The 22,842-nt window shown below is 33.1% G+C and overlaps 1 protein-coding gene across 9 annotated transcripts in view; it reads left to right on the top strand.

Moving 5' to 3' along the window:
• ASPP (Ankyrin-repeat, SH3-domain, and Proline-rich-region containing Protein) overlaps positions 1-22,842 on the top strand; it is a 275,934-nt gene that overhangs the window by 240,783 nt on the left and 12,309 nt on the right. For all 9 annotated transcript variants that reach the window (XM_053752603.1, XM_053752606.2, XM_053752605.1 and 6 more), the window contains one exon: positions 12,759-12,931. In XM_053752603.1, coding sequence (XP_053608578.1) covers positions 12,759-12,931 — 173 coding nt within the window. The remainder of the gene's footprint in view (positions 1-12,758; positions 12,932-22,842) is intronic.

The raw sequence follows: 22,842 nt of genomic DNA, 5'->3' as shown, positions 1-22,842 counted from the left end.
TCGAGTTGATTCGAAGTGAGACGCAGTGGTCCAATCACATTGCGATGTGATTGTCGTTGCGTCATAATAGCGCACTGTGATTGGTTAGCTGCGTCTCACTACGAATCGACTCGATGGTGAGATGTAAAAGATTTGTGTATCAAACTGTCTAGTTTTTTATGACTGTCGTTGAATTGGAACAATGAAAAACTATTTTGTTTATAGAATTTACTAATCAAACAAATAATTTGTATATACATTATTTGTCTTAAGTTTTTGGTTTTTACCAAAAACAAATATCGTCTCAGATTTTCCCAATGCCAATTACATTTTAATAGAATTGTCGGGTTTCTACCAAAAAGTTAAACGAAACATTTTGTTTTGCAGACAATAGTCGCGTCATTAAACTTGATTACTTTGTTGTCTTCCCCTAATATTATTTCAATTGGGATTCGGGAACTCCCTGAAAGTAATTAAATAATATGTTTCGTGATCGTCGTTAAAAAGTTTATATTGCTTTTAGAGAACACCGACATGAAGTAATTAAAAACTTTTATTTATGTTCTTTGCTTTGCTTTTTATTATTAATATTTGTTTAAATAAAAAAACAATGTAAGAAGAATTTTAAAATGTAAAAGATTAATTACGTATTTATAAGTTTCAACTGTGTTAATAGCTGCATCCATGTATCAAATAAAAAAGAAAAAAGCACTCGGGCTGCATCCTATTGCACAATAAGTTGGTTGCACAATTGCACAATAATTTTGGAATTAGTAGATACTAGTTGTACAAAGTACTTACTAAATCCATGAATGAATTTTTTTATGTATCTTATGTATGAAAAGACAGACATGACGAATCTATAAAGGAATTTATCAATTCAACTAAATAAAATAACTAAGTTATAAAGTTTTCTTGACAAAATCTTAAATTCCATAACATTTGAATACAAATAACGAACAAAATGTGGAAAAAAAAACATAAAGCATTTGCACAGATCATGAAAGCAAAGCAAATAGGTCGAAGCATTCTCGTGCAGAAACTTTGTACTATTTCGGAGTTTTTTTTTATTATTTTTCCTTGTTTTCACTCATACAGAGTTCTGTAATTGCATGGCTATAATACACAACGCGGATGACAGTCGGACGGACAGACAAGTCGAAACTATAACGGAACCCTAAAACGTACTATGATAATTAAAGCCTTTTCTAGACTATTAAACTATACGAAAATCTATAAATTCCCCTTGAGCCTTCCGATCGCCCTCTTTTACATTTTAGATGAAGTACTATTGATTTTTCTGCAAACATTGTGTTGGAGTAGGTTCCACTAAGATATTATATTATTTTAAACCATTGATTTAGTAACTGAAATGATAAAGATATTTTAATAAATCTTAATACGGAAAATTGAACAGACTCAACACACAGGGCGACGTGTTCTCGTTGTCTCGTGCTCGTCTCTCAACAAGACAGAACAAAGGTGCTTTAGTGGTATAGCGGAAGAAGCTGGGATCTCGTCTTGAATAGAGAGAGAAAAATGAGGCGAGATAGAAAAAAGATTAAGTTATACAATTTGACACTTATAAAATTTGTATTAAAATACAAATTAGAATCCACATACAAAATACTCCTACCATAAATGACACCTAAACAATTAATTTACGCAAAACGCCTCAAGCTCTTATTAACATTGTAACCTAAAAATGTAAATGATACTCAAAAATCTTCCATAGCCGACTGTAAAGTGCACCTGACCCGGCGTCTCAGCTACGCTACAACATATTACACTACGCTATGCGACGCTACGTATTAAACATTATAGCGGCAAGACGGCACAAGTATTAATTCAAACATCAATCAATACTAATAAAACTTCACTTCACACTTCATAGTTAAATTTGAGATGAAATAATTCTGAACTCGAGCGGGAGTCGAACCCGTAGACCGGGGGTTTTAACCACTGAGCTATCGAGGGCCATAACCAGTTTGATCTAATTAGCTATTGTTCGTCTATAGCAAACTGAAAGCTGAAATTAAAGTTTCTTGGGAAGTTTCGGAGAGCAAGAGAGGAATTCTCATTTTATCTATTTACTTTACGTACGTACGAAGTCACGAGTAGTCGCGTTTATATAGACACACGAAAAGCGCTATAGTTTGACATTATCCCGCCGCGTTGTGCTACCTTGTTGTAATAGTAGCTAAGTTAGGACGCTCAGTGAGTGTCAGCTGCCAGGGGAATCACCGGCGCGGCGGCCATCTTTTATCGGTAGGGTAAACTTAATTAAAGTCATTCCAACAACCCTTTATTGCTAGGATTATTAAAATTTCTTTTGTTTTCGATGCAAAGAGTATTTTTAATGTATTTTAAATTAATGCGACTTCTTTCTTTAAATGCTGGCTGATAAGACAATTTCATTACATACTACTTAAATTAGATACTGTTTCCAAATTTCACAAATAATAATTGTAGATACGTGCAAAACTCATATAAATTATTTAGTCTACGATTTAGGACCGTGTGCGACCGAAATGTCATACTTCTTTTTAGTAACAGCCAGTATTTAATAACTCCTTGCAGGCGTCATATTTTATTCATAAAATATTTTTAAAATTAGAGTCCAAGCATCACGTTGTGGGTTCGTCGTACTCTGATGTTTTCTATAGGTTTTGACACTGACGTGCGTTGACGCACGTCGAAACTTCACACAATTTATGCGTTGTTCTTTGTTGTCCATCGACGGACATTAAAATGAAGGACCGCGGTTAGCACTAACTAGTTAAAATATACAAACAAACCGACGTGCATGCTTGTATTTGCTAAGGAATTTCGCGCACGCATACGTCACCATATCAAACAAAAAAGCAAGTTGGTGCATTGAACACAAAATCTCGAATTAATAATGCTATTCCTTATTCGATGATGACCTGGATTGAAGCAAAGCAAATATTTGCAAGATCCGGCCAATAGTTGACCAGACGGACATTGCGGGGATTAATTGAAAGCCAGATATTATTGAATGTTCCGCATTGTGTTGCAGATTCAATTTGTAGTGATTGGGTTTGGTATTTGTGCTTAAATTTATGAAGTAGTATCTCTATCAGTTGATATTTTAGTAGTTGAGTTAGGTAATATTTTGTTTTTTATCAACGCACTAGTTGACTCTATGATTTGAGTATTCTGGTTCATTTTTAACTGAGTGAAGCGTCTGAGTCCAGGGGCCGTTTCCATACTTTTTCTTGTCAGACCATAAGCATGCCTCAATCCTATTGACTAATATTATAAAGAGCTATGGCAGCTTCCCATACATCATTTTAGGTCATGTCCAAAATTAGCGTCTATGAATGAAATATATCTTGCCTAATAGAGCTTATTTTCTGGATCTTGATGAAAAAAATATATAATCGTATAAGGCCAGGTTTTTGAAATAAACTGTTTTGAAGTTTTGTAGGTCACCAACGACCTTAATATTTTAGTTTATGTTGTATCAAGGAGGCTTTATTATGACTGCATTTCATTGTAAAGCCATATAATATGAATTTATATAAAGCAAAAACAATAAAACTTGATAATATTGAAAATCTGTTAAATCGTTATGTCAAGAAAAATATTATTTAGTTAATATTCACAAAAATATTTTAAAGGCTGTCAACACCGTGACAACAACAAATGGCCAGTCCTATAAAATCAAATAGGTATCATAATAGCCATTTTTAATTAGGATCACTTTTTTACCTAGCTTTGTTAAAATTTATTGATATGTTGATAATTTATTAATAAATATTTTATGATTTTTGGTATAGCCGACGTTTATAGACGCTTTTAAAACCTTGACCTAAAAATCTGCCATAGCTCTTTGAAAGTAAATTTGTTTGTTTGTTTGTTACCTCTTCGCGCTTTATCTACTTATAACCAATTTTGAAATTTTGATGTAGTTTGAAGTACGGAGAGGGACATAGCCTTTTGTTCTCGTTAGTAATTAACGCGGGCGATGCCACGCGTATAACTAGCATGTGAATACATGATAAAATTAAACAGACTCCAAAATTGGCTGTCAGAATTGACTAAAGTCAATTTATAGATTGGGATTGCGTCCTCTACTAACCGAATTGAAGTTCCAATACAATATCCGATGACGTTGCGGTACCTAACAACGTGACATTGCTATTAAATTCTTGTCGCTTGCTTCTGCGTGTAGTGTTGCTCGATTTTCGGTCAATAGTTCCGATATTTTTTGAGGTAATCTGGCGATAAAAGAAATATATATGGAGTTACGTTGTTGCTAGAACATATACTTGATAAAACTATACAGTAAATAATGTAATCGTAAAATATCGTAAAAGTCACGTCAGATGCCGTTAGGCGACTTAAATAAAATCGGACACCAGTGCTAGCTAATAAAACAGAAAATTCTTTATTTTTCTAAGACACCCCGTGAAGGATAACTATGTGATCTGACGTGTCTACCATTTTATAGAAGCATAAGACTGTAAAATAATGCAATGACATTATTTTAAAATAAATGAACTTGATCTAAATACTCCCATGCTAAGGCCATAGCGTACAATAGTATTACTCAACTTATACGACGTGTTTGTTAATCAATAAGTACTAGACGAATTTTGATGAAATTTGATTTATGATTATAAACTTTTCATTCCGAATTCCCAATTGTCACACGTTCGTGGCGTAACCTCATGAATGAAAACTTGTTCAGGGAAAAATAATTTTTAATACTATTTACACCAGCGGCTCGTCCCGGCTTCGCTCGGGTAAAAACATAATAAATGATAAAGCTAAACATTCCTCAGAAATAACACTATCTGTTGGTGAAAATGAAAAGCCGCATGAAAATCCGTGCAGTAGTTTTGAGTTTATGTGTATAGATAGACAGATGCGGCAGAGGATGTAAGGATTCAATTTGAAAAATATTAGTTAGGTAGTATTGTAATTAACATCCTTTAGAAAAATGAAATAATTACAATATACAATTTTAGCCATACCTGTAAATAAGTATATCAGAAATTAATAAAAACAGTAATTGTGATAAAATTTAAAACACATTCTAGCTTAAGTTTATCGCGACATCAACAAAATTTCACGGGCCATTTGCAGGCGATGACTCGTGAAATGTCTGATATATGTTCACAGTGATACGTAATGGTTCATTATTATAGAAGAACAACACCCTCTTTTCTGTTTTAGTAGAGTGAGCAAGTCCGATAAGTTAAAAAAAAAAACATACAAAAATTATTTATTCTTTAAACAAAAAGTTGCTGCGGGTCTTGTAAAACCAGTATCTGGTGAGTTCCGCTCTAATACAATGACATACTTAAATAAGATTATCGGTTTTGAAATCTGAGATGCCAACAACCATGTGAAGTGGGGAAAAATGTAGAAAAGCGGACCTTGGGCTCCGAAGCTCAAAGGCTGAGGAAGAAACTGAGAAAACGCTCTGATGAGAGAGAAAGACAAACTTAGTTATAATTTAGCTCACAAATATTTAAATGTTAAATGTGTCTATATTTTTTTAATCCATTAAACTGCAGCAGCTGGTCATTAAGAAAAAAGAATAAATTTAAAAATGGAATAAGAAAAACAGTTGCAATTTAGGCGCGTTTTGAGAACAAAATAAAGTTTGTTCATGTTTATTAAAATACATGAACCGTGACGAAAACTCAAGAAGACAAAAAAATACGTTAAAAAATGATACATGTCCGAATGACTTTATTTATTACCTTGTCTCATCTGAATTACGTTACGAAAATAACGCTGATCATTATGGATAGGGAGTAGCACGGCGTGTGATGGAGTGTATTCTCCGAAATTATTTTGTGGGCCATAACTCATCTGGTGAGTAAAATAGACCAGACACATAATTGTTGCCTTATCCTTTTAAGCTTTGATATATTGTGTTTGTTATATTGTTATTCTGTGAAGAATAACTTTACTCCAAGTATCGCTAGATACATTACTGCTTTTGCTGCTTATCCACTGCTTCCCGTAATAAATCGGTATAAATACAGTCTTTCATTTATTTATTGATATTTATACTATTTCTCGTAATAATTTTAGATACCAGTGCAATTAAAGAAGTAAAAAATCTTTCATATCTTCCAAGCTGGTCTGGGAACGAAGGAAAAACATAAAATATAACAGTACTTCTCTTCCGGCGCAGATTGTAAAAGTCAATCGAGGGAAAACCTATAACTGTAGATTGTTTACATAGCCGATAGGCTAGCAATTATCTCTCGATTCCAGTAGATACCTAAATGTGGTCTTCGTGTTTCGCACCTTTTGGCTTGTCTACTTCATAAGAGAAATAGACTTGATACTGTATATTATATATAATTGGTGGAATTACTGTAAAAAAATAAGAAAAGAAAAATGTTGGACTTTGAAAATAACGCTCATTCTGCTATGATCCCCTAGTCCGGTCCTCGTGGGACTTTGCAGCACTCACTATTCCACTTTGATTTCGCATTATATAAAACAAAGACAGCCTCTACGGAGACTACAAAGGATATAAAATGTTTAACTACCTCAATGGAAATTTGGTCAAAAAATAGTAAATAGATACTCCTTGAATCATTCTTGCGGAACAGAATCACAACACCGCGAACAAACGTTTGCGTTTTCTAACATAAAAAATACTATTTCTGTGTTAACAAATCAAAGATCGTACAAAAAACAATGTATGTACACGGAGTCGAGCAAGTTAAATTGAAAAATAAGGGAAAAATTGAAAAACAATGGAGTATTTCTTCCGAATTGGCGTGTTAGCGTTTGCATAGATTATGTATGCGGTAGGCCGTACCCCAGGGCCATGTAGATGAGAGTGCTTGTATTGATTCCGATTGCATATGTTACCAATCCTGTTTGGCACATTCTACACTAATAAACACGGATTTGTTGCAAACTAGTTTATGACCGCGGCTTCGCCCGCGTTAATTTTCTGTTAATAGTAATTTTCTTTCTTAATGTCCTCCTCCATACTTCAAACTATAAATGTAAAATTTCAAGAAGATTGGTTGAGTAGATAGAGCGCGAAGAAGTAACGAACAAACTTACTTTCGCGTTTATAATATTAGCTATGATTGGGTTTAGGATATTGCAGTATTAATCCTGTAAAATAGTCTATGATAATTTGACAAACTAAACTGTTATATTTTACTATCTACGTCGATATATCAACACAGTCAAACGGTCACTTTCAATTGTTCTAAAATGACTAATTAGAATATGTTGATTTAATTGCGACTGAACAATTTTCCGTCATAAACTGTATCAGTAACCGATATAAACTGCACATTCGGAAACATTCAGTCTAATTACTATATTTTCAATACATATAAAATAAAAATAATTTTTGTATAATAATTTTTATTTTATTTGTATTAATATTTCTCATGTAAGTACATATTTCATGAAAATATTAACGTTATTAAACATATTTTGTATGTTAGTTTAATGTTCATACCGTGTACTTTCCTCCAAGGTATTCCGGAGGTAATGAAACTGTACCGCAACTGGCAGCTTATGTGCACTTACTACTAAGTTGCTGTAAGCCCCTTCAGTACTCAGAGAGTGAAATCCCTTGAATCACTTCAAGTACCCCCTTTTATTTCACATACGGTTAAATATCCAATTACTTAGTGCCTCCCCCAATGAATCGTTACAAAGATAATAAAATAAACCCAATAGGATTTTAGGATACAAAAGAATCTATTCTTTGCGACAAGAATACGATTATTCGCGAATTGAAATTCGAGATTTTTCTTTGAGTGTTGAGTAAAATCCCGTTGGCATAAATAAGGAGATGCTCACAATTATTGCAAAACATTATGTCAATGTATACAATAAAATTGTGAACACAAATTATGTTGCGTCATGTTTATATTTATGCCCTCAGTTTAAAGAATTATTATGAAGTAAGTATGCAAGTGATCAAGTTTAAATTTTGCTGAAATTGTTCGCAGAATATTACTTTCATTAAATATCGTTAATTTGGCTACATATCCATTTTTTAATGTACAGAAACCGTAGAGACAAATGGTTTTCACCCGTCTATCCTTATTTCTGCTACTGCGTAATATTAATATTTTTTCTAGATATATTTTGAGCCGTGGCACAAATGTTGCCGCCATTAGGCCGCAGCTATACATAATGTATGTACCGGCCGTACCAGTCTTTGGTACCACCCACTATGACGCATACCAGCTGGAAAATCAATACCATATGCTTTGAACAACGTGACAGACATTTTTACCGCAAGTTATTTATACATTGTAATCAGTTTCATGACCTATGAATAAAGCAAAATATTTTTTAATTAATCACATCGGACTCCATAAAGACTTGCGTATAATATATTAACTTATCTCCACCAAAATATAAGAATTATTTTCTGTGTAAATAACTTGAAGTTTTGAACTAAATTCAATTCCTGAAGATTATATATGTAAATTATAAAGATAGATCAGGCAAATACACATAAAACAGTAAAGTAAATTAATTTTCTCATCGACCCACAAACAATTCTAGAGGCGACTTTAATTTTATTCCGTTATTTTGCTTAGGTACCTACTAGGTAAACCAGATCTGTAACTTATCGGTAACTCTCAATTAAGAAAATGTATTTATGGTTTTTAAATAAAAAAAAAACGTATAAACCTATTACTTTCTGGAGCAATACCAGCCATCTCTCAGTGTAATCGCGCAGTTGAAAGTCCAATTCGTTCGTCCCTACACATCAGTCTCTGTCGAGATGTGTTTTTGTAGGGTAGTAGGTACCTACCCGACATTAGTAGGATATAGGATAACCTTTGAACGTGTTAGATGGAAGTCGAGATCAATTAAAATGCCTATGTTGTTTGTTTTGAAATTTTATGTTTCACTAAGGTGTACCTACATCATGAAAATATTGTTAGTAAAAATGTGAATTAATTTAACTACCTAGTTTCAAAAATAATGAACGCAGGTCGCGTGCCGTTGTGGCGGGACCAACAGAAGCTTATACTGATTGGGGGCGTAGCCCTTGTTATTCTTGTCATCACAGTTATACTGCGCATCATCATTATATGCGTCTACCGGCACGTGAAGGCGAAGTCCAAATACAATAACTACAATAACCCTGTGAAGCTCGAGAAAAGAGAGAATGGAATCATTGAAAAGACCTGATAGAATTACCACAACAGTAACAGTTAAACCATTTAATGATGAAACGCCAGCAAGAACATTTAGCTTTCATAATACTGTCAATTTAAATTCGAGTTTCATGCTACCTATGTTGGCTTGAAGCTTAAAAATAACATTACCCCAGTACAGATTAATTAAAACTAATTCTCTCCTTTGTTACTATTTGAAAAATTATAATAACCGCGGCTGTCGAAACGCTCTACGACTGTTTCCATCATCTATTGTCAAAAAGTCTATTGTTAAAGAGGTGGATATTGTAAATATACTCAAATTATCCTTATTATAAACAAATCGTCTTTTTCCACCAAAATGTAGTAAACCTTGAGTGTAGACACATTAGAAAACACTATCCCATTAATGTTTGCACACAAAAACATTGCGGATTTGGGGTAATGTGGCCGGGATGATACACGTGTAGCGGAATTAAGGGTTGTTTTGTTAGTAAGCTAATGATTAGTAGATTTGTTTTTATACCTAAGGCGTAAATGTTTTACATTTAGGTGATATAGCTACTTTATACCTCACCAAATGAAATAAACCCGACTTGCTGCATATGAACTGAATATACCCTTATAGGCTGCTTGTCTAGGACGGTAAAATACACAGAATGTGCCACGTACTTCTCCCACGCTAATTATAAAGTCAATCAAGGAAATGGGTCACAGTTTCAAAATTACCATTCCATCATAAAGTCATCTATCGCTATCTAGCTAAACGTGGCTTTCGATATTCTCAACTTTTGCCTTTGTCTACCCCATAAGAGCTATACAACGTGATAAAGTTTATATATGTATAGGCTCCTGTCTATATATATAGAAACACATACATTAGAGCCTATTTCATGGTGGAATGTCGTCAAATAAAAAGTGCCGTCATATGATTTTATTCAAGACGTTAAATAATTTTTGCGCTAAATATTTTTAGTATAATAAAAAGTATAAAAGAACAGAACATTAAGCTGTAACTAATATGTGAGCTTCGTTAAGCTTACAATGTTCGCAACAAGGGCCCAGATAAAATCTTTATTGTTTCTGTAATTGAAAGGTCCATGAGTTAGAGAACAGTTACTTTTCCGCCATAGAACGCTACACATGAAAAAATATGACGTCTCAAATAAAAGTATACTATTCAGTAAAATCTGTAGCTAGACTCATTAATAATAAATATAAATAAATAAATATATTAGGACAAATCACACAGATTGGGCTAGCCCCAAAGTAAGTTCGAGACTTGTGTTATGGGATACTAACTCAACGATACTATATTTATAACAAATACATATATAGATAAACATCTAAGACCCGGATCAATCAGAAAAAGATCATTTTCCATCATGACCCGACCGGGGATCGAACCCAAGACCTCTCGGTTCAGTGGCAAGAACTTTACCACTGTGCCACCGAGGTCGTCAACATATATAATAGTTGTGTAACTTCATCGTTACACACTCATGATTCTTCACTCACATTCATGATTACATTTTTACATCAATTGTTTCTATTACAGTACCGTTAGTACTTACACTGGATAAGCATAGTTGAAAAAACTAGGCTATCCAATCAAAATACATAATGCATGTCTCAGTTGAGCGCATTTTGTCCAAATTCACTGCCAAAAATTTGCGCCTATCTTTTCAGGAAGAAATTTCCAAACAACTAGAAATCTTAGTGAAAATCGTGCTCTATACACTCTGTCACTCTAAGGTCCTTGCAGCAAATGTGCCCAGCTGGGCCCGCTCAGCGGAAAATGGCATTTTTGCTACTAAATGCGCTGCAATTTTTCAATTGTAAGCACTCGTTTCAGGAGGAATGTCCTTATTTCTCTTTTATTAGTCATTTTTTTAAGTAAGTAGGATTTTATTGTACTTTTTTGTCAACCTATCGAGTCGATGGTTGGAATTGTCTATTTTAATGTCTTTATTCAAGGAACACAACTTTAAAAATTAGCTTGTAACGAACATTTTCATTATTTCGACGATTTGTTTGAAGTAAGTTGGAAAAATCGAAAAAAATACCTACATATTTCCAATCTATCGTTTCTCAATCTACTCGAGAAAATTCAGACAACTTTATTTCCGGTAAAAACTTCACACAAAGCTATTTGTAGGAAGTTTTGACAATAAATAAATTTGGGAATTTTCGTAGTTAAATAACAGTGACTTTATCAAATCGCAGCTTCTAATTATGAGACACAAACGGACTTGTTAAAATGAGGTATTCTCACGTGAGGTATTTCTCACCCGTAAAAATGAGGTATTCTCCACAACTTGAGTAATGAACACCCGCTTTCACGCTATATTTTATGAGTCGATTGACATGGAAAGCAAATTATTGTATTATGCTCTATAAGGGTACTCAGTAAGGCGATATTTCCACGAGAACTAGAAATACGACGTTAACTTTTACCTGCTCACCGTCGTCGTCTACATAAAAAAAAGTACTTTGCCTTTTTCTGGTCAAGCTAAAGTTAACGTCAAAGTTGACTGGTGCAACGCACCAGAGAACTACAACAAACATACATTCTAACAAACTTTCGCATTTATAATATTTGTAGGATACTTACGCCAATCTCAAACACAAAGAACAATTTCACGAACGTGCTTCCGTTGTCTGTTTGTATATTTGGTATTTTTTTGTGTATCTTGTTTTAGAGCACCACAATATTTTTGCTCATTTACTTCTAATTTCTTAATGTTATCAATTTATTCATTAATAGAAAATTCAAACAGATTTTCATTAATAAAAATGCCAACAAAAAGCAAAAGTAACTTTAATTGAAACAGATAGATTGTGCAATTTTATTTGCATTTTCACTCACAGTCCTATCCGTCTGAGGGATTAGGTGCTTTAGTATGTGTCAAGAAGCTAGGCTCCTCATTGTCTAGATTAACTCCATGTTGTACGCCATCTTTATTTATGTGTCTGGATTACGGGAGATATTTCACGAGAAAAGAAAATAATATTACCTTGTGCTTTGTAAATAATTGAATCTTAAAATTAATATAGAAATGTATTTCATGGAAGACTGTTTTTGAGTAAAGTCCCGTAGGATAAGGTTTATAAAGGTACATTACCGGTTAAGCTTTAGTTCGAAAAGGTATTTGATATTTTAGGTAAAAAGAATAAAAAAATATTTAATTACTTCTTAGAAGTTGATAAAATACATTTTGTTAATTTCTAAGAAAAACAAAATAAATTTACAATAACGAAATAAGTTCCATCTGCACATTATAAATGCTTAGACTTTGAATCTGCAGATTCGTACAAATTAATCACTTAAATAAATTTGTACGAATCTGCAGATTCATACAAATTTAATCAACAAAATCGCTACGCTAAGAAATAAAAAAGACTATAGTATCTAACTTAGAACAAAAAAAAATGTTTTCTTTTTAGAAAATAAAAACTTGTGTAAATAGTGATAAATTATTTGCTTATAATTATACCTACACGTAACACCGATATGTCGAGATAGAACAATTCACCAGATACAGGCGTAACGAAGATCTTTTTAATTAATAAATTTATATATAACATCTGATTTTGATTTTTTGTGTAAACATAACATTTCCTTGTTCACAGCCAGTGACCTCGAGTCGATTCGCGCGCTTTTCAATGAGAAGGAGAAGGAGTTGTCAGTGGCGGTGGCCAAAGTGGAAGAGCTGACGAGGCAGCTTGAGGAGTTGAGGCGAGGTCGCGCGCAGCCCGCCCCGCCTTCTGCGCATGAGCTGGACAAACTGAGGAGGGAGTTGATGGTGAGTTTTTGTCTCTTTCTTTCTATTATCTTATCGTGTTGGCATTCCGACTTCGTGATTATTTATTAACTTATGCCTAACTTGCAACGCCCCGGGGATTCGCTCCCGTGGAAATTTCGGGATAAAAAGTACCCTATATGTTATTCCAGGTTATATTCTACCCGTGTACAAAATTTCATAACAATCCATTCAGTAGATTTTACGTGAAAGAGTAACAAATATACCTACACACATACATCCTCACAAACTTTCGCATAATATTAGTAGGACTAATAAAAAAACAAAAAATACAGTTTTTGACTTGAAGTTGAAACACAATTAGTTTCGCTGTGAAGCCTACTTCAAAAGAACCCAAAGGTCTTGTGGTTTTCTAATTAATTGTTGATGACCGCACACCCCAACTTTCACTGAATAGGGTTGAGACTACACTGAAACTTCAATTATTTAAATACCCAAATTCCTCGCGTGATTGTTTATTTAAAAGTGGCGTTCAAAGAAACTAATTTATTAAAAGCCCTAGTTTTATGCCGGCTTTACATTATTGCTATACAGTTTGCCGAATTTTCGGTTACGTTCGGTATACACTGCTGGTTTTTCATTGCGGTAAATAACGGCTCTCATACAAACTAAGCAATATCTCTCAGAGTTCAGCGATAGCGTGTAATTAAGTTTACTTGTATTTTTACACTGCTTTGTAATCAATGCTTCCTTACTAATATTATAAGAGTGAATGTGTTTGTTTTTCGTGTCAAAACGGTAAAATTGTTTTATAGGTAATGATTTTTGGTATGGATAAGCCGGCAACAGTTAGTTAAGAATAACATGATCTGGATCAATTGTTGAACCCCGTCAACCCGCGTTGATGGTCCAAAGTTTAGCATTGTAAAAACTCAACATAAAATACTTATATATAGTTTTTTTTTTCCAAATTGGCACAAAACTGTGTGATAATTTTAATAGAAACTGTAATATTTAAGAATATTGTAGACACATGCTGATCTTCTGCTATTGTATATAGTAACAGCATGTGTCTACCTCATTTTATAAGTTATATATAGTTTTCGCCTCTATATTATAAATAAAAAAGTATATTTTTTTTTATTTATTAACATTTCTTACATCTAACATTACAGGTTATTACCTAATGCGTTAGAATGAGCCTATTGTAATCTGTAGCAAATCACATATAGTCCAATTCTTCTGAAATCATTCAAAGAGCAACAAAATAGGTCCAGATCATTAGCCACGAATGCTATCTTATAACTAAATAGAACATAAAATATTAGGCGAACTAGGCCTCCGCTCAGCATTTGCCTCGAAATACCAAATAGAAATATCTAACTAGTTGTTAGATATTTCTATTTGTTAGATATTTCTATTTGGTAACCTACCCCAAAACCATTCACATAATTCACCCAGTCCATTTATAAAACCGCATTCGAAAACTAGATGGCGCTGTGTGTATTTTAAATGCGCTATAGATATTTTATTTTGACTATCCCGATGCCATTTTAATACGAAGAAAAAACTGTTCCCGAGGGCATTTATCCAGGCGAAGCTGCGGGTAAATAGCTAGTGTATGATAATCATCGATATCAAATATCGATGTAACTATCAACGCCCAATGCCAATAGCCAAGTGGCTCGCCAAATTATTTAAGCTATATAAATTTCATTCAGCTGTGTGTCAATTATTGTATGTCTATGAGATAATAACTAATATAAATGTTGTGTTGACAAAATCAGTGTTCGGGCTCAATGACATCTTATTAATAGATTAGACACTGACCTATCTCTAATGTGATATTATAAAGCGATTTATATTGTCATCTTGATTGAAGACGCAATTAATTTATTTGACGTACTTTTGGCAGACATGCGAATTTTTTTTTTTATAAAAATAAATTAAAATTTGTGCTTGAATCTAATAACTATGTATGGAATAATATTTTTAATCTGATACATTAACTTTGTCTCCGTCTACCAGTCTGTAAAAAAGTAAATGTTTTCAACATTTTTGTCATAAATACGTATTAAATTAACGTTCGGTGTATGGAGTTATCCTATTATATATAAATAAATAAGCAACAACAGTCATTCCTAAAGAGGATAGACGGCAGGCAGGCGGCCAGTATATAAAACAGACCCAAGTCTTCAAAGTTTAAAGTTTATTTTTTAAACGGATGCGGGCGTCACAAATAGGAATTTAATCGAGAATCTACTTTTCAGACCTTTCTCTGTTTCAATTTTACCTCTTTTCTGTTTCAATTTTAGAAAGATGGCCTTGGTTAAAAATTGTGTTTTACAAGTGTTGGATACGGCTAACTGGCCAACCCATAAGGCAGATTTATTTATCTGTTAGTTAGTTAGTGTTAGTATGATAAAGTATTGGAAGAGGATATTAAGTGGAGATCCATAGTTTTATTTCCATCCATATTTTTACCTCTACATTATGACATTAATAATTATGTACCTACTTACTTGTTGCTAAAATTTAAAACTACGGTTCTGTTTAAAGAATAATATTCATTTTGAGTATCTTAACCGAACCAGCTTTATGTTAACGCTAATTTTAGTTAACTTGCAGTTTGGCCCACTTCCGAAGCTGGTATAAGTCTTAATAGTTCGACTGTAAACTATTACTTGGATAATTACTGTTGGAAAACAATAAGGCATCTATTATGAAGGTACACTTTTGGAATATTAGTATCTAGCTAGCTGCACCCTGCGATGTTACCCGAGTAATATGAAAAAAATAATATAAAATATTATATTATGCGAGTAATATAAAATATTTTAAAAAAACTTTTAAAATACGTTTTTATGTGTGCATAAATGGCGCTTCATAAAGTAGATGGATCTACTCTACGCTCCATTAACTATCTGATTTTTGGACAAAATCCAACGGGAATATTAAACTTTAGGGTTAAAAAATAGCCATTAATCCAAGGTTAATCCAAAATACGAAATCCATTTTGGCCCAACCGTTTGAGCTTGAAGAAGTAACAAACATTTTCGCCTACTCACAAATTTTCGCCTTTATAATATTAATTAGTGGGATTCATAATGATTTATGATTATAAAAGTGTGTGTGATACTTATGCTGCTTAGTTGATTAATAGTATGTTGATATTTTCTCATCAGTTGCAAATATACTGCTTCTCTGGTTACAGCTTAAAATCTGCGTTATGGCTTCATAGTCATAACATATAGCTAAGTTACGATCCATTTCGGAATGATGATGCAAACTGTATACCTAACAATGTAATTTTTTTCCGAATAAAGTTTTTCTTTCTTTACTCATCTTTTAGGTGTATTGTTTCCTATTAAAAATGTTAGAGTCATATGACTATATCAGCTTATTTCACATCAACCTATTTTCTAACTTTCCAATTACCAGGATTACATAAATTAAACAAAGTATGCGTTCCTTTGATAAACGTGCGTTAATAAGTTCCCGTGTATTGGTACAAGTTTAATTGTCTCAACGTGACTTTTAAGACTTCGGAGTCATATCGTATTCACATGTGGTTAACCTCTTCTAAATTTATGTTTGCCTGGTATATTTTGATATGAGGCTTCTAGGGAATGTTTGTTGTTTGATATATGAGGCTTTCGTACCAACGTACAGATATTAAATTCCATTATTTGTTGTTTATCAACGTAGGATGTAGATTGTATAGCTTTATTTTATTGAGTAGTTGATTTACTAATGTAAATTTGTTCTTGGGGCTAACAAACCTATTTTGGTCTTTGAATTTTTTCCAATATGTTAAATGAATTTGGTACTTCTTAAATAACATTAGTTACATTCTCATTATTTATATATTATATCAAAAAATAATTAGTAGTACTCAGTCTTCGCTTCGTTGGAAATTTCGAAATAAAAAGTACTCTTACCAAAATTCGTCCAATTGATTTTTGCAAAAACACACCGACGCGTATCAAAACTTTCGCATCCATAATATTAATAGGATTGTTACAAACATAAACGCAATATAATAATATCAATTAGGTGATAAACATAAAAAATACCATATTGAATTTATAATGTGAACAAAACTCTGCCTTTATGAATATCTCGAACGTCAGATTGTGACGCTCGTCAAATGTCAAAGAAGCAATATTGTGATTTTATTTAATGAGATTGTGATATAGGATATAGGAGTTGATGATATGGGAGGGGGAGGAGCTTCATTTGATTTTTGGTTATACTAGTAAGACGAGACATTGAAACATGAATAATTCAAAATCCGTAGAGTTTTTACTCGGATATCATTGGGACTCGATCGCGATAAGCTTAGTGCGGCCAGTTGAGTGTTGTCAATTCATTATTATTGTCGTATTGTACAGAGACAGTTTCCTCTCCTAATCTCTCGGGAGTTACGCATCTCATAACAGAAAGGTCACCTCTTAACCCATCAATGAAATCAGCTTCGAATCTGTACCACCCTGTATATTGGAACACGTTGTGAACTAAATGTATTCGTGTACTGTGCCAACATTGATTCGGACGCCAATTCGACAACGCTGATCGCATACTAACACACTGGCCTCGTGGTAAACAAAATAGTGAATTTAGTGTTGTGAAGTGTCAATTTTACTGAAGTCAAAAGGTCAGTGCAGCAACAATTATTATTTATGAAAATATCGCGCCTAATTTGATTTTGTGAGCAGTAATTGCGTTGATGAAAGACATTATCGATGCGTCAACTCGTATACGGGTCCTATCAAGGTGTCTGATCTGTTAGCGATTTATTAAATCGTCACCGTAAATAATGCTTGTGTGAAATGTTACCGAAATTATTTTGCATATTTTTTATGTTAACGTTTGATGTGTGAATCGGAAACCTCATATTTCAATCTACTTACTACAACAAAAGTTAAATTTGTAAAAAGCAAAAATTGATAAACGTTTCCTAAGAAAAAAATTGGAAATTGAAATGAGATAATAAATAGGTTATATTCAAATTAAATAATTGATTATTCACAAAAATTACCACTTTTCTATTTACGTAAAACTAGCGGCCAATCCCGGCTTCTCTCGGGTAAAAGCATAATCAATTATCACTTAAATCTTCCTCAGGAATCACGCACAAAAATCCGTGCAAATAGCTTTTGAGTTCATCGCGAACAGACATACAGACAGACGCGGACTTTGTTTTATAAGACGTAATAAAGGATAAAGAATAAGAATGAATGAAATCTAAAACAGGTATCATGTATTTGTTACCTTTGCAAAGTGTTTATTTTTCGCGGCATAACAATGAATCAAATTTAAAAAAAAAACGTCGTTTCTGCAAAAAGAGAACATAAAAGTGAGCATAAATCGCGAAATTAAATCGGTTTTGATATTTAATTTGGCTGGTTTATTGTGAGAACGGCTGACTACGCAAATAAAGCCGAGTTGGAAAAATGAGATGGCAACTTTGTTTGCTCAATGTGATCTGAAATGTAACACAAATGAAGTAAACACCCTTCTTTTCCGAAGCTGAAAATAGGTATATAGAATTGGTTTAAAATTTAGTAAACTAAAATTGACTGTTTTCATTTATCAAAAAGTTTTAATTTCTTTTCCATTATTTTTTCAAAGAGTTTTAGTTCACAGTTTTTAGATTGGAAGATAAAGCCTATTTGTCTCCATCACTTTTTGACGGAATATTATAGTTAAGTATTAAAGTTCCTTTATAGCTTTTGGATCGTATTAAAAAACATTTTGACTATTTATGCCAACATCTTTTATGAATTCTTATAAGACTAAATAGAGGTAAAGTGCTCAGAAGGCCGACAGCATTTATCATATAATAACCTATAAGTAGTTGTTTTCCAGTATCTGCAGGTGAATTTCATTTCCGCCCTAGAGCCTACGCTATCGAGTAGAAACTTCAGGCTGCCATAATAAAACTATTACATGTGTCATCGTCGTGGGTTATTGCTTACCATCTGCATGTAACGGTACGTCGTTTGCAATAATGCTTTCAATGTGCATACATTATCATTTCATAATCATTGTTAAATTAGACGAATAAATTTTTGAAGATCTGGAGATCTAGTTCGAAGTGTACACTCATAGTGACCTATACCTAAAGCATCCAAAGTAGGTACCTATATTTTTTTTTGCGCTTTGGGATGATAGAAATTACTTAAACTTAAATTATATTCTTAGGTGTAAATCATTATTTAGATGTCTAAAAATAAACTTAAATTACTTACTGAAATTTGTATCAAAAAACCCTGACCCTTTCTTTTTTTCGAGTGTGTTAATTGCTAACCCTTACTCTGAAGACTAGGGATGAGTTAAATTCATGTAGAAAGATGAAAGAAAAACATATAATTTCTATAAAATGTCCATTCCAATATTAAAACGGTTTGTTATTTATATTTATAAATATTTGATAATTATGCATTTGACTTGTTATTTCAAATCAGAGTCTAAATCGAATAATTGTGATTCCAAAATCAAATGACTAAACCGATGAGATGTTCTAGTAACGATATCGATTTACGACTCGAGTCTAGACTTCCAATGTGTTGCGATACGAATAGAATCGATTTGGTCGTTTGAGGGTCGTATGTCGGAGTGAAAATTACCGTCGTATTTGCTTTAAAATGGCCTCTCGTAATAGTTGATATCAAATTGTATTGTCAATAGACTTTAATGTACAGTGAACCTGCCAAATTAAATGGATATTTCAGGGCAATTTATGCAGTTAACCGACTGCATAGAATTGTAAAACTTAATAACTCGGTCTTTGATTACTACTTGACAGTCGTCGAAACTAAATTATTATAGGGAAAAGAAAATAAATGATTTTTTCCCCGGAAACAGTTTTTTTTGTGCGCTATATGTCCTTCCATTTCCTATCTCCACTCTTAACGTAAGTACTACTTACACGTAAGTATGCAATATTTCAAACAGGTTGGATGAGTAGTTAAAGCTTGAAAATGTGTTACATTTTCAATTATCTATCTACTCATCCAATCTGTTTGAAATATTGCATACCTACGTACAATAGACAAGCTTACTTTCGCATTTATAATATTAATCTAGTTAGGAAGTTAGAACTTGTTAGGATTAGGACAGGATAAAAACCTAGGAAATAGAACTATTTCCCAGGTTTTTATCCTTACTTTGGTAAGTTCTTACCAGCTAAATATTACCAAAAGGTGGGCCATGAATAAAATCGAGGAAAATATAAGCCTTAATTGTCTCCACAGCGAAACAGAAGTGCCTACACGAGCGTCCCCTGAGTCCTGGATTAATATCGGGATCCGTTCTTCTAATTTGGTGGAAATTTACTGCGCCAATCTACCGGTACACCTCCGGGAGGCGTGCTTTGTTAAATTTGATACTGTCTCCAGTAATAAAAATCTGCCGCGGCAAAATTACATGGAATTTCGAGTTTATGGTGGCGGTGAAATTAATAAAACAGATCATGAAATATGGAGTCACGTGTAAGAATTTTAATTTGTGAAATTAAATATGGGTGGATGAAGTTTCTGAAATAAATTGATGATTTGTTTCCAAAAAAATTTGTAAAAAAACGTTATATTCATCATTATGACCGAGCTTACACACATTAATTGCTAAGATAGACAAATAAAAATACTTATTTTCAATCATATTTCGATACAAAAGAAAAATATTTGAGTGAATGTCAGTATAATAAGCGATGAAGATAAACATCGTGAGGCATGCATACTAGTTAGTTGTTCAGTTCAAATTCAAAATTCTTTATTCAATTTAGGATGATATACATAACTTATTGACGTCAAAAAATACTTAAACTAAGTTTATTGCCGACTTCCAAAGCGCAGATGAAGAAGAAGCGGCGCAACAAACTTCACCGCAACCTTTTCTCCAAGGACGTCAATTAACAAATATAGGTCTTATATCTTGTATAGGTCAATATAGTTTAAAAATATTTCGGTGATCTTTAGATTACTTAAAGAGAACCAGATATTAGTGTTGTAATATACTAGATACAAAATAATATACTAGATACAAAATAATATCCACAAGTCTAGCTAGTCCCATACCGCAAGGATACGTAAGAGAGTAGGAATTTGTGTACTGGATTCTAGTTCAAAAACTTCGCAAGTTCGCACTGAATAGAATTCTACTGAGATCGCTATTTCGTTGTCGCCTAACTTCTGCAGATAGTTTGGACTTTATGTCAGACTTTTGCAGACCCTAAGTTAGATATTTTTCTATAAATATAAATAAATAAATATATAGGGTCAAATCATATGCAGATTGAATTAGCCCCAAAGTAAGTTCGAGGCTTGTGTTATGAGATACTAACTGAATGAAGCTATCTACAACACATACATATATAGATAAACATCCAAGGTCCAGATGAAAATGATCGTTTTCCATCTTCTCCTGACCGGGCATCGAACCCGGGACCTTCAGTGAGCAGTCCGTTATGATCATTAGGCCACAGAAGTCGTCCATAAACATATAATGCATTATGACTAGAGTTAAAATTGAAACTGAAAATTGATCGTACCAAAATAACATTTTAGTTTAATGCGTCACATATCTAAAATGTTATCTAATTCATGTGTTACATTTTCGAAATCTTCTATCAAAATTAATTTTGGATTATTTAACATTCGTGAGGATTAATAAATTCCATGTCGGATACAACAACTATCATCATGTACCTATTTCGAATCTAATTCAATAAGTTATTGTCTACAAAGTTTAGTGAATCTTAAGTCAAATGTAGTGACATTTGATATTAGGTAAAACTGATTCGCGAGATAAATCTTCGCGCACCTAAAACGAAATTACTTACCATAGACATGAAAGAGAAATTGATATACCTAGTTGGCGAAACTTTTGATGTTAACAAGCTCCGTTCGACAATGCGTAGGAACTTTGACTTTTCTCGTACGAAGTTATTCGTGATATTTCGTAGTGAGTTCAATAACTGTCGAGGCAGATCAAAAGGGGGCTCTTGAGGCATACTCCTCCAATTTCCTGGAGGGAGCTGTTTGACAGCGCCCCTGATGCCGACTCGTTTGCTACTCGTATCTTTGTCACATCGTACGAACGTGTAGCGAAGTTGCTACAGTGTATTTCTATATAGGTAGGTACGGTAGCGATCATCCAAGCATTACTGTTTCTGAGAGTGAAAAATCTTTGTGGGCGTACCCCTTTTCGTATTTACTATTCAACTATCTAACATCTGTTTTCGAAAATAATCTGTTTTCGAAAAAATGACGAATTTTTATGACTGTCATAATAAACGACCCGTTTATTTATTAAATTTAATAGTAATAATAAATTATTAAATTTATTTATTGATGCTATCAATAAATATAATAAATTAACGGGTTTAAGCGGCCTTTGGTCACTGCAGACGACAGACTGTAGGTAGGTACGTGTAATTAAATAGAGCTAACTTCTACGCTTAGAGTATTATTAATTATGTGCTTCTGTTCTTCCAGGTTACTATTGCAAATTTATGATATTAGGTATTAAGGGCTCTTCTATATGATAGCATTGAAGATACAAATTTCAGAACACTTTTTTTTTATTTTCAGTGTCTTTTCGTCACGGTATATAGAATGAAAAATCCATAGGACGAAACGTCTACCTACTCAGGTAGGCAGCGTCATTCAAATTATACATTATTAATTAACCTCTAAATTTGAAATCCTGAATATTTAAGAAAAATAAGATGAGCATGTGGCCAATCAATCCTATTTAGTAACTAGACGTATTCTTGACCTAAGTCTTAGACTTAGTAAAGAGATGATTACATACCAAATGTTTTTTAGACTTCTCTTTATTATTGCGATTAGACCCAATCTTGATTTCAGCCGAAACCAATCATATGGAAAAGTTCGTTCACATGGAATAGATTCTCCTCAGGGATTCGATTATTGAATTTTGTGAGC

This window comes from Plodia interpunctella, chromosome 12, assembly GCF_027563975.2.
Source record: "Plodia interpunctella isolate USDA-ARS_2022_Savannah chromosome 12, ilPloInte3.2, whole genome shotgun sequence".
NCBI classification, from domain to species: Eukaryota; Metazoa; Arthropoda; class Insecta; order Lepidoptera; family Pyralidae; genus Plodia; species Plodia interpunctella.
This window is presented reverse-complemented; position numbering and strand designations above follow the sequence as displayed.